The sequence below is a fragment of the Chiloscyllium plagiosum genome, chromosome 5 (assembly GCF_004010195.1).
Source record: "Chiloscyllium plagiosum isolate BGI_BamShark_2017 chromosome 5, ASM401019v2, whole genome shotgun sequence".
In the NCBI taxonomy this organism is placed as follows: domain Eukaryota; kingdom Metazoa; phylum Chordata; class Chondrichthyes; order Orectolobiformes; family Hemiscylliidae; genus Chiloscyllium; species Chiloscyllium plagiosum.
The window spans coordinates 61,601,641-61,620,702 of record NC_057714.1 but is presented as its reverse complement, the minus strand read 5'-3'; the positions used below and the strand labels follow the sequence as shown (position 1 = coordinate 61,620,702).

General features: G+C 40.7%; 1 protein-coding gene across 7 annotated transcripts in view; it reads left to right on the top strand.

Annotated features, from left to right (window-relative positions):
- Positions 1-19,062, top strand: part of LOC122549923 (E3 ubiquitin-protein ligase HECW1-like) — a 462,631-nt gene that overhangs the window by 199,987 nt on the left and 243,582 nt on the right. For all 7 annotated transcript variants that reach the window (XM_043690154.1, XM_043690160.1, XM_043690156.1 and 4 more), the window contains 2 exons: positions 4,970-5,045; positions 8,024-8,193. In XM_043690154.1, the coding sequence (XP_043546089.1) occupies positions 4,970-5,045; positions 8,024-8,193 (246 nt within the window). The remainder of the gene's footprint in view (positions 1-4,969; positions 5,046-8,023; positions 8,194-19,062) is intronic.

Here is a 19,062-nt window from a genome sequence, read left to right as displayed (position 1 = left end):
CTTTTCCACCTATCCACTCCACCCTCTCCTCCCTGACCTATCACCTTCATTCCCTCCCCCACTCACCCATTGTACTCTCTGGTACTTTCTCCCCAACCCCCCCCTCCTCTAGCTTATCTCTCCACGCTTCAGGCTCACTGCTTTTAATCCTGATGAAGGGCTTTTGCCTGAAACGTCGATTTTGAAGCTCCTTGGATGCTGCCTGAACTGCTGTGCTCTTCCAGCACCACTAATCCAGAATCTGGTTTCCAGCATCTGCAGTCATTGTTTTTACCTTATTGTGAGAACCTGCTTCACCTACTCTGTAGATAGACATCCTGTCCAAGGCAGATTGCAGAGTGCTGGTGCCACGTAGAGATAATTCCACACAGACTGTATGTATTTCCTCCGGACTTGGAGCTGCCATAACAGGAGATTTGAACACATGAAAGGATCAAGGATTGAGCGTCAAGGATTCTTTATCCACCAGCATCAGGTCAACATGAAGAGAATTTAAGAATAACCAATCAATTATAAGACATATGACATTGGAGTAGAAGTAGGCTATTCAGCCTATCAAGTCTGCTCTGCTAATGAGATCATGGTTGATTTTATAATCCACAATGCCACTTTCCTACCATTCTCTCACAATCTTTGAATCCTTTCCTGATTAAAATCTGTCTATCTAAACATCAAACATATTTATCGACCCAGCCTTAACAGCTCTGTGCAATAAAGAGTTCAGCATTTCATTTCACTACCCACTGAGAGAAGAATTTTCTCCTTACCATTGTCTGAAAACGTAATTCCATACTCTGACGTTATGCCCTCAGTTACTAACCTCTCCTACAAGGAAGAAACAAACTCTCCACATCGACCCTATTACATCCCCTAAGAATCTTGTATGTTTTAACAAGATCACCTCTCATTCTTCTAAACTCCAATAAATACAGGTGTAACCTACTCAATCTCGCCTCATAAGAACATTCTCTGGATTGCCTCCCAGGCCAGTATATCTTTCCTTAAATAAGGGAACCAAAACAGTTCATAGTATTTCCAGTGTGGTCAATCTAGTACCATGTATACGTTTAGCAAGGATTCCCTATTTTAATAAGTAAAAACAATGACTGCAGATGCTGGAAACCAGATTCTGGATTAGTGGTGCTGGAAGAGCACAGCAGTTCAGGCAGCATCCGTGGAGCAATAAAATCGACGTTTCGGGCAAAAGCCCTTCATCAGGAATAAAGGCAGAGAGCCTGAAGCGTGGAGAGATAAGCTAGAGGAGGGTTCTAGAGGTTGGATACTCCACTCTCTTTGAAATAAAATTGTGAGTGTGGTGTTGGAAAAGCACAGCAGGTCAGGCAGCATCCAAGGAGCAGGAGAATTGATGTTTCAGACATAAGCCCTTCATCAGCCTTTCTTGACCTGTGTGTTTTTCCAGCACCACACTCTGATCTCCAGCATCTGCAGTCCTCACTTTTTCATCCTTTGAAATAAAGACCAACATTCCACTTTCTTTCCCTATTACCCACTGAACTTTTATGCTAACCTTTAGTGATTTAGACACAAGGCCTCCCAAATCCCTCTGTTGTAGCTTTTCGCAGTCTTCTCCATTTAGATACTATTCAGCTCCTCTATTTCTCCTGCCAAAGTGTGTCACTTCATGTTTCTCCAGATTGTATCCCATCTGCCCAGATTTTGCCCACTAATTTAAACTGTCTGTATCCCTCTGCACACTCTTCGTGTCATCCGCACCATTTGCTTTCCCACCTATTTTTTGCATCATCCACAAACTTGTTGGTATTATATTGACTTCCCTCATCAAAGTCATGAATATAAATTGTAAATAATTGTGGCCCCAGTATTGATCTCGGTGATACACCAGTAATTATAGGTTGCTGTCCTGAAAATGTACCCCTTATCCCAATCCCCTTTCTTCTATTAGTTATCTAATCCCCTATCCATGCTAATATGCTACTGCAACACCCTGGACTCTTGTCCTGGATATCAGTTTCTGCGCTGGCATTTGGGAGTGACTATTCATTCTCAGAAGGATATTCCTTGTCTGAGGTATGTGCTTTCCATCGCCTGCAGTCCCTGTGGAAAGGCTTAGAGTGAAGATAAAATACCAAGCATAAGGATGGTACTAATGGGTTGCACAAAAGCTAGTGACAGGAATCATAGTGCAGTTTGATCTAATGGGTGTTTTCATAGATTCAGTAAGACCTTAGCCTCACCATTTCCTATTCTATAAACTTCAGAGGAATCTGTTCCAGCTCACTAGCAGCTCATGATTTTGATAATGAAGGATGTTGTAGATGGGAGAAAATGTTGAGAGTGGTAGTGAGGAGGCTACAGACTGTTATCATATACTGTTGATGGATATATAGCAATGAAGAGTTGTTGGTTTTGCGAGGTAATTTAAGTCTATTCCCTGTTTCATCTAGCTCCAGTTGTTTATGAAGCTGACAATCTCCAGACTTCTCTCCATCTTGGGTGTGATTGATACTTTAAGATCCTTCGCCCACTACCTGGAAAGGAAAATGCCCTCCTCACTCTGACTTCTCTCGTAAGATCTCCTTCACACAGAATTTGGGGCTTCTGAACAACTCATCATTCTGCACTTTCTTCTACAGCCATTCCACAGTGAAATCTTGCATTAAAAAATTGCAATATCGTTTTGAAAGTACATTAACGTTTTAAATAGGCCTGTGATTGGTCTGCTCAGAAAGTGGATGGGTTTGCCTAATTATATCAGTCATTCAGTGGGGATACATGCCTCAGTAATTATAATGAATGCGGAAGGAATTCTGTCTACTCTGGCCCAAGTCCACGTCTTCAAATGTGGCTCAAGAAACAAGAACTGATTTCCTTTTCGTACTTCTTAAGAACAGTCTGTTTGCTTTAAACTAACACTAAATATACACTTTTATGAACATCCTGCATAATATCTTCGAACATTACCGTGGCATGGTGTCCCTTTTGTGATAACAAACATCATATGTAACAGAATGTTACAAATATATGTTCAGATAAAGACACCTATATACAGATATGCATTTATGGTCTATCTCAGCATGACTGTGTAATGTTCTTTCCAACATCACAGAATTAGAGAATAATATGGCACAGAAAGAAGCAATCTAGCCTTGTGGGCAAGCTTTGAGGTCATCCCTATCTGCACAGTCTCAGCTGCAAGCACAGGCAGCTCCTCAAAACAGGAATTTCCCTTTCACTGTAGTTGCCCAGTTGCCAAGGGAATTTTTTTACATTTCAAAATTAAACAGTTGGGGAGAGTCCATCCTCAGGTTTTTTTCCCTCTCTCTCCCTCCCCTCTTTTGCCATAGCCCTGCAAAATTTCTATCTTCAAACAATCATCAAATTCTCGTTTTGAAAATTATGATTGAACCAGCTTCCAGTCTTCTTTCATTGAGTTCTAGTAATCTGAACTGCACCTGGTCTAGATTTCAACATCCTTCTGACAGTGCAGCATCCAGAATTGAAATCACTACTCCAAAGAGACCTGGTATGAGTTTGCCTCAAAGTGTTTTTACTTGATGTGGCAATGCTTATTTATCTCCTGTAACATCAGAACCTGGGTATGGATGTCACGGTGTTGAAGAATCCAACAGATATTTATCACAACTATTATGTATAAACATTACATTTCTCATGCACATAGGTGTCTGGGCTTATCTTATGCTATTATGTTGCAGTAGAGTAGCACTCTTCCGGTGACGCAAGATAAAATGGAATATGAGACCTATAGATTCTCAGGTCATATGCTGCAATACTATTATGATGTTGTGAGCTTGTCTTTTATAAGCATACTGACATGTTGAACGTGACACTACAAGGTCAAACCAATATTTTATGAAATATAATTTCCTTGCTTTCCCCTCTTAACTTTCTACTAATAAAGCTGAGGATATGACAAATTTTTCTCTTATCAACCTTTCAGACTGCCTTACCCAGATTACCCAGAGCTTTCCATTCCTGCAGCTAGTACCATTTGTACCAGTTAATTCATCTTGAATATGAGAGAAGGCAATAACCTAATAGTATTATTGCTCGACTATTAATCCAGAAACTCAGGTAATGTTCTGGGGACCCGGATTTGAATTCAAATTCAATATACAAGAATATCTGGAATTAATATACTGATGACCGTGAAATGTTTGCCAATTGTCAGAAAAAATAACATCTGACTCACTAATGTCCTTCAGAAAGGAAATCTGCCATCCATACCTGGTCTGGCCTACATGTAACTCCAGATCCTGGAGCAATGTGATTGACTTTCAACTGCCCTCTGAGTGGCCTAGCAAGCCATCGGTTCAAGGGCAGCTAGGGATGGGCAATAAATGCTGGCCTGCCAGAAACACCCATGTCTCATGAGTGAATAAAACAAGAATTCTTTGTGTTTTAGGATCCTGACACAGAGTTAAATAATGTTCATGGCACGATGCTGACAGAGATGTTCACCTGACAGTGAATTCCTCCCTATTTTCCAAATGTTTATTTCTACCACCACCCCTTTATTGTGTTTCCCCTTTATCCCACCTTATCAATTCCAGTAAAAACAAATGTAATCCTGTGGAGTTAGTTCCATGCTTGAACCTGTCATGTCCTTTGAACACTGAAATAAATACGTGAAAAAGTTAAATTACATGCCTTCATCTAAATTTATCTTTGCATACTCTGAGCAATGTTTTTTTCTATTTCTGTTCAGATATTTGTTGCCTAAAATTTCAATGTCTTTGTGATGTCTGTGTTGAAACAACTTATTGGCCGAATTCTTACCATTAGATTGGCAAGATTTGTATTATCAACACTTTCTTAATGGGAGAACACAAATGCTTTTTTCTTTGGCTTCCATCTGTTAATTTGATTGTTTTATTTGATTGTTATTCAATTTGATTGTACTTTCATGCCTTGAGTCCCTTGAGAAAGAATCGTATTATTAATCTTTCCTATTTTTCCTACTGATTAGGTTTTTAAAACCATTTCCAGTGAAGATGCTGTTCAATGTCAGGGCAGTCGAAGACTGATCAGTTTTACACTGTCAGGTACAGTTGTTTTTTTTTAAATGCATCCATCTCTAATTTTCAATATCAAAGTAATGATTGTTTTTGTATAGTTTTCTGTTTGTACCAAGCTTCACAAAGACATTGCTCAGAATAAACTATAAATAATTATACATAAGGAAATGTGATTTGTTTAATTTTATTAATTCCTCCAAAATAGCTGTGTTTAAAAAATACTTGCATATAATCATTGAATTCTTGAAGTGTAAACATCGTGATATTATAAAATGATACACCTCAGAAATAAACTATTTAGCTTGTGCTCCTACCAAGCTTTGAGGCCTTTCCGATCTGCCCAGTCTCAGCTCCAGGCACTGACAGCCTCTTGAAGGGGGACTTGCCCTTTCCTTGTGGTTGCCTCGTTGCTGAGTGATTTTTCTTTTAAATTTCAAAGTTAATAAGGTTGGAGAGAGTCCATCCTGAGGCTTTCTGTCTCTCCTTTCCCCACCTAATGCCACTTTCCTCTTTTGCTATAGCCCTGCAAAGTTTCCATCTTCAAACAATCATCCAATTCCCTTTTTGAAAATTACAACTGAATCTGCTTCCACTTTCCTTGAGGTCTAGTTGATCTGAACTCCACCCAGTCTATGTCTCAACATCCTTCTGAAAGTGCAGCATCCAGAATTGAATACACTACTTCAATAAAATTGTGTATTAAGCCCAGTATTCAAGTTTACCTTATCTCAGTGACAGTATGAAAAATATATTTTCCATTACAACTTATAATTACAGTAACTTGGAAAATGGAGAAATTTACCTTGTATAAGCTATGTATTTTTTTGTGATAACCATGCTAAAGGAAAATTACTTTTCTTTTTTCATGGTTCACAACTGTGGTAGTTTGAAATTGCTGTGCAAATTTAATTTAGAGAGTGATAGAATGAAAGACATCTGATCTTTGATAAAGTTCTTGAGGTAAATTTTAAGCTGGGTTCTTCCAATCTCATGCCATAACTTTGGCAAAACATCCAAACACATGGCATAAATGGCAGATTCTGTCTTTTCTGCAGAGCTACTATCACAGTTAAGGACCTCTTAGATTTTGGCCAAACTTTTTAGTGTTGGAGTAGAACTTGAAATTCTCTCATTTACTACACTGCTTCTCCATGACTATAACACCATCCACCTGATGAATCACCAGATCATAAATTTTATTCCAGGTGACTTAGCCATCAAGTAATTTTAGTTCATCTGATAAACACAACTTGCATCAATATAGCGCCTTTAACTTAGTATAACATCACAAAACGTTTCACTTGCACATAATAAAAATGGCACTAAACTAAAACAGAAACATTTTGGAGGGGTTACTCAATATTGATCAATTGGCTATAAAGGGGATTTGAAAGAAAGAGGAGGCGATGGAGAGGAGCATGAGACTGAGGTTACTGAAGGCAGAATCACTAATTGTGGGTCAAAGGCAGATTGCGTTGCATTAAGAGGTTACATTCCAAACAGTAAAACAGAATTACAAGGAGAGACTATGCAGGAGCTTACTACAGATGTGGTATCTGTGGGTCACACTGCCAGACACTAGCTCCCACATGCCACAGCTATGTCCTATCACCTGGCTTGCAATCTTTATTATATTAGGAGAAACTAGTTATGGTTTCAAGCTCAGAATTTCCATCTGAAGATAATGTGTAAATTTGAATATTGAGTAGGTCAACTAATTGAGCTATAAATTTATAATCTCCCTGGCACTAGTTTAAAAGCTGCCCCAGTTTATAGAGAGAAAAAAGTATAAAAATGACCAACTAATCATCTTCCTGCTCAGCTAATTAATATCACTAGACCCTCAGCTCTCTAGTATCATTGTGTCTCACTCTTTCTGTCAGAGCATCGGTTTTACAGTAAAAGATTAGAACAGCACCTCTCCCTTACTACACTGATTTCCCTCACTCACCCAGTTTCCAACTTCAGTACTTTGTCAAGCAAACCTAACTGGTTGCCTGCTTCCTGGAGCTAGATAGTTCTGCTTGTCCTAAACCCGCTTCAGTAAAAATTACCTGGACTCAGCATGAGGTTGAGATTCAGAACATTGCGTTCATGCCATTATTTTCAGGTTCCATTTGATTTCAGTGGGGCCTGGAAATTCAGGAAAGGGAGATGATTTCCTGGAGTTCTCTGTGAGATATTAGCAATGAAATTGTTTATACAAAGTAAAAATGTACAATGCATAAGGCAGTGCATTTCCAGCTGTAAAGATTCATGGAAATAGTCACTTATGATCAATTTGAGTATATACATTAGCTGTTTTTGGTCAGTTTCTCATATGAATTTAAATAAATTTAATCAGATTAATGAGTGCAGTTTTAGTTTGACCCTTTTCAAGGGACTCCCCTTATATAGAAATAATATGGTGGAACTGGTAGTCTGAAAAGCAGAGGTTCTGGAAATCTGGATACTTTCATGCTCTGGTCTAGTCACACACACTCCAGGAGACCCATTGCCCTACCCAATCCTAATTAGCTTGAACTGTCCAAGGGCCAAATTCTGACAGATACAAACATGGCATCCCTGGGCTTTGAGAGAGCACCCCTGTCAACTTGGTCTATTAAACAATTGAGTGTATGTGCTGCAGTTGTACATTTTGATCTTACGTCAACCTATCATGTGTTTATACACACAAGAAAAATGGCTAGTCAAATACTTCTTCACCAAGCTAACAGATTTAAAATTTGATCCACTGTTATAAAACTTGGAAATGTTATGAATAGTAAATGCCAATCATATTTTCCAAATTTATATCTGGTAATGTTAATTTATGGATGATGTTTGATAGGTTTTTCCTCAGGTTTCAAAAGTTTGCAAATTCATAGCTGGTAACCCTACTCTGTGAAAACAAAGTGATTGATTGTAATGTAAAATCCTGCAGTTTTCTACACAGTTGGCATGTGTTTATAATATAATGTGTTTATATTATAATATAATATAATCTTCTTCTTTGTCTTGGATAGGTTTTCAAGCTGTTGGTTTGAAGAAAGGGATGTTCTTTAATCCTGATCCTTACCTGAAGATTTCCATCCAGCCAGGAAAACACAGCATCTTCCCTGTTTTACCACACCATGGGCAAGAGAAACGCACTGGGATTGCTTTTAACACCATTAACCCTGTTTGGCAGAGAGAGGTAGGAGAGAGAGAGAGAGAGAGAGAGATTCATATCACAAAATATAGGGATGAGGACAGAGTGGGTATTCTTTGTAAACAAAATGCTTTATTCTGTAAATAGTATCAAGATCCTGAAAGCTCTGGTGATCTTTGCAGAAATGCAATAAGACCAGTTCGATATTGATTGTTTGTAGAGGAAAAGAAGACAACAGTGACTGGAAAATGTTACCACATTGTATTCTGTCAGTATTCTGTGAGACACAACTAGCTCTTAGCAGTAAAAATATCAGCATGACCTTGTGCTGTGCTGACTGGTAATGATGAGATAAGTCTTGCTTTCTCCATTACTGATAACACTGTTACTGGCAGCATAAATGTTACAGAATAATGTGTTACAGTGAAGTAATTTAACTGGGCATACTGGTCAAAACCACAAAGCAAACTCTAGCAGCATGTACATATCAGTAGAACCTCAAGATTATGGGTGGAATATTGTCAGGGTCTGAATAATGTGAGCTTTGGTAGGGTTCGTGGCAGAATCACATGAGAAGTCTGGTGAGGACTATCTCAATATCAGAAGCAATTCACTGCATCATTTATGCATTTGCAGTGACAGTAATTAAGGGAAATTATTGTTCATTAAACATTAATGGCACAGCATGCCTCATTAATAGTCGGCTTCCTATCTTACCAAACGTATTGAACTAATTGAACGTTGAGAACTCTTGACATGGAAGTCAGGGCAGGTACCTGGTGAACCCAGCTCACTGCTTGCTCCAAATGATTTCCATATTGCACACTGGGGACAAACATCTTCGGACAAGCTCCATGAGCAATAGCCACATGAACCCACATGCAAGGACATTGATATCCAATATTTGCCAGCTTCTGAGAACCACATGTCGTATGTCTGGTCTACTTGAACCAAGCTCAAAATTACACCTTAGGCTGTTCTACCATTAACATTGCAATGCTAGTGCAGGGAGATTGTGCACTAAGGGATGGGTGCTCCGGTTTCCTCCCACAGTCCCAAAATGTGCAGGTTAGGTGAATTGGCCATGTTAGGTGAAGGGATAAATGTAGGGGAATGGGTCTGGGTGGGTTGCTCTTCAGAGAGTCGGTGTGGATTTGTTGGGCTGGAGGGCCTGTTTCCACACTGTAAATAATCTAATCTAATCTAATCTCATGGGTTGGACCTGGCTGCATCTCTGGGCTATTAACTTGCTGGCTTGTCTTATTGTACATGTCACAGGTATCAGGTTCACAATACTGCAGTATTGTAGTGCCATTTAACACAGATACAAAGCCAGAAGCTGGTCATAGTTGTCAACAGTCCTCAGTCAAGTGAAGAGACAGCCTTTGCTCATGGGTCCTGGCATCATATCTTCCGTAACCAGTCCAGCTGCTTGGACATTATCAGCCCACCATTTGGGGTAGTCAGAGTCAAGATGTTCTCCACAATCAAAGTGAGGAGCTAACTTGCCTTTATTGGTCAGTGCAGTGGGTATAGGAATTGGGAGGGCATGTTACGGTTCTACAGGACTTTGGTTTGACCATTGTTGGAATAGTGTGTTCAGTTCTGGTCTCCCTTTTATAGGAAGGATGTTGTGAAACATGAGAGGGTTCATAAAAGACTTACAAGGATGTTGCCAAGGTTGGAGGGTTTGAGCTATAGGGAGAGGTTGAATAGACTTGGGCTGTTTTCCCTGGTGCGTCAGAGGCTGAGGGGCGACCTTATAGAGGTTTATAAAGTCATGAGGGGCATGGTTAGGGTAAATAGACATGGTATTTTCCCCAGGGTGAGGGTTTCCAAAAATGGAGGGCATTGGTTTAAGATGAGAGGGGAGAGATTTAAAAGGGACCTAAGGGGCAACTTTTTCACACAGTGGTGGGTGTATGGAATGAGCTGCCCGAGGAAGTAGTGGAGGCTGGTACAATTACAACATTAAAAGGTATTTGGATGGGTATATGAATAGAAAGGATTTAGAGGGATATGGGCCAAATTATAACAAGTGAGACTAGATTTATCTAGGATATCTCATCAACATGGACAGAAGGGTCTGTTTCCATGCTGTACATCTCTATGACTCTAAATGCTGGGTAGCCCACCACCTATCTTGATCCTTTCTGCCCTATTAGGAGTTGCTTTCCTCCCAAAATGAAAGTGCAGAAGGTATTAAAGGAGGTGAAAGTGGGCAGCACAGCTGTTACCTTTAGAGTGGGGGGAGGTAGTCCAAGTGTGTGAGTAGACAGCACTGAGGCCATGCAGGATGGTGTCAGTGGTTAGGGTAGGTGACAGTGAGTGAACGAAGATGTTGTGTGCAATAGTGATAATGGTAGGTAATGGTACTTTGGTGGCTGCTGGAACAGAGATAGAATGAGTGTGAGCATTCAGAGAGATGGTAGTGTCATTTACATTGGTGGACCTTAACTTTACTGGATATTCCCCTCAATGGCTGAGGCTGCACTGACCTGGGTAGGAACCTTAGAGTAGACTGGTGTCATGGTCTCCTCTGCTGGGGGAAGGGAATATTTCACTTCTGCATCACCCAATCTAGCAAGATCTCCAGGTTGATGTCTGCAAAGTAGGGTAACTCTTCCCTTGGTTGTCATATCTGGGGACAATGTCAGGAACTGAGAGAGACAGCTCCAGACCAACAGTGCTTATTCAACTCTACAACAAGCTTTTAAAGATAGCACCAGTGCCACGAATGCCAGCCAATTTCAAGATATCCCTGAGGTGGCAAGTTGTTCTGGGAACATGAGTGGTAAAGTGCAGGTAGATTTGGGCAAGAGAGGGCCCCATGGGGTTGGATAGGTAATTAATGAGGCAAGTTTGATAAGATATGGTAAAAAAAATCCACAAGGCCTTGGGAGCAAGAAACCTTCCAAAAATGTGAGGCAACCAGCCCTTACCTTCAAATATGTAAGATTCAGCTCTACATTACAGCCTTAAATGATTATGTTGTTGCCATACTAATGATGGTACGGGGGGTATAGAATAACAGGATAGTCAAAACAAACTTAATATATGACCAAGAGGTTTGTAAGATTGTAAGAAATAGATGCAGGAGTAAACGAGTTGCCCCATTCATCCTGCTGTACCATTCAACAAAATCATGGCTGATCTGACCATGACATTACCTGCACTTTCTTAGCTACCCCTCACCCTCCATAAACCTTGATTTGCTTGTTGATCAAAACTCTAACTTGGACCTGCTCCTCGGGTGCTGCCTAACCGGCTGTGCTTTTCCAACACACACTTTTTGACTCTGATCTCCAGCTTCTGCAGTCCTCACTTTCTCCTATTTCTATCATCCATGCACAAGGACACCCAGATCCTCTGCGTAGCAGCATGCTGCAACTTTTTACCATTCAAATAATAGTCCTTTTTAATGTTACTCCTACCAAAATGGATGGCTATTTATTAACATTGTAATCAATCTGCCAGACCTTTGCCCACTCACTTAAAGTATCTATGTTCCTCTGCAAAATTTCACAGTCCTCTGCACACTTCACTTTGCTACTCATCTTAGTGTCATCGGCAAACTTTGACACATTACATGTCATCCCCAACTCCAAATCATTTATGTAAATTGTGAATAATTGCGGTCCCAATACTGATCCCTGAGGCACACTACTAGTTATTGATTACCAACCAGAATCGCAGTCATTTGTCCCCACTGTTTGTTTCCTGTTAGTCAACCAACCAATCCTCTATCCATGCCATTAATTTACCGTAATGTCATGCATCTTTATCTTAAGCAGTAGCCTCTTGTGTGACACCGTGTCAATGGCCTTTTGGAAAGCTAGGTACACCACATCCACTGAGTCCCCGTTGTCCACTGTGCTTGTAATGTTTTCATAGAATTCCAAAAGATTAGTTAAGCATGACCTACCCTTCATGAACCCATGCTGTGTCTGCCCAACAGGACAATTTCTATCTAGATGCCTTGCTATTTCTTCCTTGATATTAGACTCAAGTGGCTTCCCCACTACAGAAGTTAAGCTAACCTGTCTATAATTCCCCATCTTTTGTCTACCAGCCTTTTTAAACTGTGGCATCACATTTGCTGTTTTTACAATCTGCTGAAACTGCCCCAGAGTCCAGCAAATTTTGGAAAATTATTGCAAGTGTGCTTGCTATTTCCCCCCGCCATCTCTTTTAGGGATTCCTTCCATCCGGGCCAGGAGACTTGTCTATCCTTAGCTCCATTAGCTTGCCCAACACTATCTCTTCTGTAACAATGATTGTTTTTAGGTCCTCACTTACCTTCGTCTCTTTGTCAATTACTGGCATGTTATTAGTGTCCTCCACTGTGATGACTGACATAAAATACCTGTTCAATGCCTCGGCCATTTCATCATTTCCCATAACTTCCCATTTCCCTCTAAAGGACCAATGTTTACTTTAGCCACTCTTTTTCATTGTATTTATTTAAGGAAACTTTTGCTATCTGTCTTTTCTCATGTTCAATCTTACCTTTCTTTATAGCTCTTTTTTGTGGCTCTGTTGACCTTTAAGGTTTTCCCAGTCTTCTAGCTTCCTGCTGATCGTGACCATTTTGTATGCCTCCTCTTTCAATTTGATAGTCTCCCTTATTTCCTTAGACACCCATGACAGATTACCCCTTTTTATTACAGTCCTTCATTTTCACTCGAATATACTTTTGCTGAGCATTTTGATAAATTGCTTTGAGAGTCTTCCACTGCTTGTTAACTGTCCCACCATAAAATCTTTGTTTCCAACCATCCTTAGCCAAGTCCTCTCTCTTTCTATTGTAGTCTTTTTTGTTTAAGCACAGGATGCTGGTATTGGATTTTATTTTCACACTTTCCATCTGTATTCTAAATTCAACCATACTGTGATCGCTCCTGCCAAGAGGATCCCTAACTATGTGGTCATTAATTATTCCTGTGTCATTACACAGGATCAGATCTAGAATAGCTTGCTCCCTCGTCGATTCCATTACATACTGTTCAAGAAAACTATCATGGATACACTCAACGAACTCCTCCTCGGGTACCCTGAATGAGCAGGCTCAACCAATCGACATGTAGATTAAAGTTCCCCCATGAGAATTGCCATACCATTTTTACTATTTCTTTGTTTATTGCCTGTCCCAATGTGATGTTATTATTTGGTGGCCATATAGACTACGCCTATCAGTGACTTTTTCTTCTTAGAATTTTTAATTTCCACCCAAATGGTTTCAAATTATTCTCCATTGAATCTATATCATTTCTCAGCACCGCCCTGATGCTACAGAATATCAGAGCTACATCACCTCCTTTACCTTCCTGTCTGTCCTTCCGAATAGTCTGATGCCCCTGGATATTTAACTCTCAGTTGTGACCATCCTGTAACCATGTCTCTATAATGGCTACCACATCATATTCATTTGTGATGATTTGTGCCGTTAACTCATTGACCTTGTTACGAATGCTACGAACATTCAGGTAAAGTACCCTTATGTTAGTTTTCACACCCTCATGATTTCCAATATCTCTAATAATATCCTGAGATATCCTTTCTTTTTATTTCTTTCATAGTCTGCCTTTTAGGTAAATCCTCCTGCACACATGCTAACCTGCTGCTTACCTTTTTATTTGCCATCACACTTCCTGTCGTTTTTCTTTTCCCGTGTTTAAAGTCCTCGTGACCACCCTATTTATCATTTTCGCTAGAAAACTGGTTCCAGATCAGTTCAGGTGGAGACAGTCCCATTGGGACAGATCCCTCTTATTCCAAATCTGATGCCAATGCCCCGTGAAATGCAACCCCTGTTTCCCACACTACTCCCTTAGCCATGTGTTTACTTCCCTAATTTTCTTATCCCTAAGCCAATTTGCACGTGCCTCAGGCAGTAATCCAGAGATTATAACTCTCTGAGGACCTGTTCCTTAATTTAGTTCATAGTGCTTGATAACACCCAAACAGGTCCTCCATCCTAGCCTTGCCTATGTTGTTTGTCTCAATTTGGACTACAACAACTGGATCTTCCCCCTCCCACTCCAATATCCTTTCAAGCTGGTCAGAAGTGCCCTCACCCTGGCACCAGGAAGGCAACCAACCATACAGGACTCCTGATCTGGCTTGCAAAGGATACTATCTATACTCCCAATTATAGAATTCCCCTATAACAAACCCTTGTGTTTTTGTTCCCCCCACTTTAATGACCTTCTGCATCATGGTGCCGTGGTCAGCTGGCTCATTCTCGCCACAGCCCTTTTCCTCATCCACACAGGGAGCAAGCATCTCATACCTGTTGGACAGGGTCAAGAGCTGAGGCTTTTCCATTCCTGAACTCAGGATCCCCCTACCTGCCTCACTTGCAATCACAGCAGAGACTGTGGTGCTGGAAAAGCGCAGCAGGTCAGGCAGCATCCGAGGAGCAGGAGAATTAACATTATGGGCATAAGCCCTTCATCAGGAATCACTTGCAATTATACCCTGCTGTCCCTGATCACTGACTGAATCTGAATGACTTAATCTACCAGGTGTGACTTCCCCCTGTACCGATAAGGGAAATGAACAGGCTTGCTTTCGGCAGGTGGTGATTTTTACTGCAAAGAATAGATACTGCGTTCTTTTCTGGAGGTCCAATGACTTCTGACCCAAACATTCACACCCATAATCTATTTAGCTACCTGGGAACCAATCACCCAACTGCTTGCAGGTAGAAGAATGTTGTTGTGTTCAGCTCTCCTTACACAGATCACAGGAGGACTCAGGCATGTAGGTTAACTTCATCTTTATTCCAACAGCCTCAGTCTGAGACAGGCTAATCAGGATTCCCAGAGCTCCTCGGATGCTGCCTGACCTGCTGTGCTTTTCCAGCACCACTCTGATCTAGTCTCTGGTTTCCAGCATCTGCAGTCCTTGTTTTTACCTAATCAGAATTCTGTCCAATGTTCTGGCCCACATCAGTCCAATACATACAGAAAATCACTTGTGAATTGAAATCCACTGTGTTTCTGGAGCAGTCCTAATTTCAAAACAACACATTTTGCTATTAAAAGTAAAAAATATGTATAAATAGTTTGGGCTTCTATTTCATTGTCATAACTAAGTACTCCAAATGTGGCTTTGTGTAGCTTAAGCAGGATTTAAATGCTATTCCTTTGGATACAAAGCCCAACATTTCTTTAACCTAGTTGATTTTTTTTATGTACCTGCCAATAACATTTGAATGGTCAACATATCTGTATTTAGATTCTGGTCATTTAGAAAGTACCCTGTTCTATACTCTGTAGTGGATAAATTCACATTTGCCTGTTTGGATGAATCCACAGACGTCTGTGGAACTTTTTTTTGTCAGCAGGCATAGCCCTTAGGGTTGGAGCATAAATACAGATGAGAGTTGTATAGGACTGATCTTGCAGGCGCAGGGCCATATTGTGTTTGGAATGGCTGATTGACAGATTTTCAAATCGATTAGTAGTAGTCTTCATCACATTGGAGATGACAGCAAGGAGACATTGTTCACTTTGGCCATCAAGGGTGTAGCCAGTGTTATGTTTTGTCAAGCTCCCTTGATTTGTGAATATGATCTGCTATTTTGATGTTGAGGAGTCAGACTTGAGCATGTGTCACGAGGGTCATTGTAAGCTAATGTTATTACTAGACTCGGTCATTGTCTTTGTATTCCAGCATACAAGCATTTTTCTTCTCTTCCCACTTTTTGAAGCAAGGTTCAGACTTCACATTTTCTTCCCTGAATTTGGCCTCAGTAAATTATGGCAATCTGATTGTGGGGTGGAGAGACGAGGTTGTTTTTATTGGTTCATGCGACTTGTGTGCCAATGGCTGGGCCAGCATTAATTGCCCATCCCTAATTACCCAGGAGAAGGTGGTGGTGAACTTATCTTACTGCTACAGTCCTTCGGTGTATGGTTCAGAAGGGAGCTCCAGGAATTTGACCTCGTGACATTGAAGGGACAGCCACATAATTCCCAGTCAGGATGGTATGTGGCTTGGAGGGGAAATTTTCTTTAATGGTTTTCATTCAGGCCAACGTTCCTCGGTCCCCCTACAATTCAGAACCATTTCCTACTGTTGAAACCACTATCTGCAACACTGCCTCTCCACCATTCTGTCATATATGGTGTTAATAGCTGTATGCCATAATCTATGCTGCATTAACTGTAATGCCTGATCACATGGAACTGCGATCTGGGAGAAGAAAGTTCTAGTGAAGTACTGTTCAACCTTGCCTCTGCACCAAATGTAACCAGTTAATGAATGTTTATCAGTTTGTACTAGCTACTTTCCACCCTTCATCTACCTAAAACATCCAGAACCCAGTCATGACATTTATACACATTCCACGGGATACTAATATCTTAAAAATATCTACATGAATTCAAGAGTCAGAGTCAGTAAAATTTCAGGATGAGAAACTCTAAAAATTGATTGTTTAATTATCTTGTAAAAATCTACAAAATTCATTTTCTCCCTTTGATTAAATGATTCTTAGTGCTTTGCTTCTAGCTGACGCAAAGCAATGTTGGCCATGATTGATGAAATTTCTCCCAATGGCTTGTTATGTCACAAACAGCACAATATTGAAGTTGGCCTTTGGGTCGACATTTCTAGGCCTGATCAGAGGGAGCTTCCTGACCTATATATTTAAACAGCTGAGTGAAGCTAACGAAAAGACCTCACAAGAAAGAAGTGATGCAACAAGGATTCTGGGTAATCTAAAATGGAGGACAGGAAAAAATTGTGACTATAAGAGCTGCTCTTCTTTTGAGGCATTTTCAGTGTTAGAGCTGATTTCCTCGGATTTGAGGAACAACAATTACTGTTTTATAAGCTGTTGCATTGTTTTGGAACTTTGTGGAAAAGTAAATCAAAATAACGGCAGTTTAAAAAAGGAGGAAGTCAGACAAAGGTAGTGACCACATGGGAAGTATTAAAATGGAGTCATAGAGTCACAGAGATGTACAGCATGGAAACAGACCCTTCAGTCCAACTCGTCCATGCCAACCAAGAAAGAAACCTACACTGCCATCTGACCCATCTGCACAGCTTTTACCTCTGCTGCTTGATTTCAAGTATCCTTGAACAACGGAGTTCATCTAAGAAAAATGAATAAACAGTGAAATTCATGGCTGACCTTGGAGAAACCTATGTGGGAGAGCTCACAGTAAGGGAGCAGCTAAGCAGCTTTTTAAAGTGTAACCTTACGCACACACACAGACACTCACACTAACACTAACACACCGAAACTGACACACACGCAAACACACCCATAGACACACACACACACTCACAGACACAAACACTCACACACATGCACCAACACACACAGACACACATAACCACACACACACGCGCGCACGTGCACACACATACTCAATCAGCTAATCTCTCACACACACCCAAACAGACACACACAGAAATGTACATACACACCCACACAGACACACTCACTGACACACACACACAGACACTGACACAAACACACAGACACATAGACACAGATACTGAAACACATACACACACAGTCGCACACTGAAACCGACATGCACAGACACTGTCAACTGCACACAGTCACAGATACTGACACACATGCACATAGACACATGCACACAGAATGACATATGGACACAGACACTGACACAAACACGCTAAGACACACAGATACATGCGCATGCACACATACACAGACACACATACATTTGCACATGCAGACAGAAACTCACAGAGTTTGTGCAGAGAAGGATTCACATTTTTAGATCATTGGAATATCTTCTGGGGTAGAAGTGACCTGTATAAGAAGGACAGAGTGCACCTGAATTGGAAGGGGAACTAAGTATTGGTAGGGAGATAGTGAGGAAAGAGATCTGTCTGAGACTGGTATATTTGGGAAAGGGAGCAAGTCAAATACTCCTGGGCAAGCAGGAACAAAATAGACAACTAGGTAGGACTGATAAATCAAACTGCATTTATTTCAATGCAAGAGGCCTAATGGGTAAAGCAGATGAACTCAGGGCATGGTTAGGAAGATGGGACTGGGATATCATAGTAATTACAGAAACATGGCTCAGGGATGGACAGGACTGGCATCTTAATGTTCCAGGATACAGATGCTACAAGAAGGATAGGAAGTGGGGGGGTGGGGGACAAGAGAGGAAGGGAAGTGACGTTTTTGATAAGAGATAACATTACGACTATACTTAGGGAGGATATTACTGGGAATATGTTCAGAGACATTATTTGTCAAATAACTGACAAATAGGAAAAGGATGATCACCTTATTGGCATTGTACTATAGATCCCCCCAGCAGTCAGAGGGAAATTGAGAAACAAATTTTTATGGAGCTATCAGTTATCTGTAAGAATAATAGGGTGGTTATGGAAGGACATTTTAAGTTCCCAAACATAGACTGGGACTGCCATAGTGTTAAGGGTTTAGATGGAGAGGCATTTGTTAAATGTATACAAGAAAATTTTCTGATTCATTTTTTCTGATGCACCTACTGGAGAAGCTGCAAAACTTGACTTACTCTTGGGAAATAAGGCAGGATAGGTGACTGAGGTGTCAGTGGGGGAACACTTTGGGGCCAGCGACCATAATTCTAATAGTTTTAAAATAGACATGGAAAAAGATGGATCAGATCTAAAAGTTAAAGTTCTGAATTGGAGAAAGGCCAATTTTGACATTATTAGGCAAGAACTTTCAAAAGTTGACTGGGGGTAGATGTTCGCAGATAAAGAGATGGCTGGAAAATGGGAAGCCTTAAAAAATGCAATAATGAGAGTCCAGGGACAGTATGGTCCTGTTAGGGTGAAGGGCAAGGTTGGTAGCTGTGGGGAATGCTCGATGACTAGAGAAATTGAGGTTTTGGTCAAGAAAGCATATGTAAGGTATAAACAGAA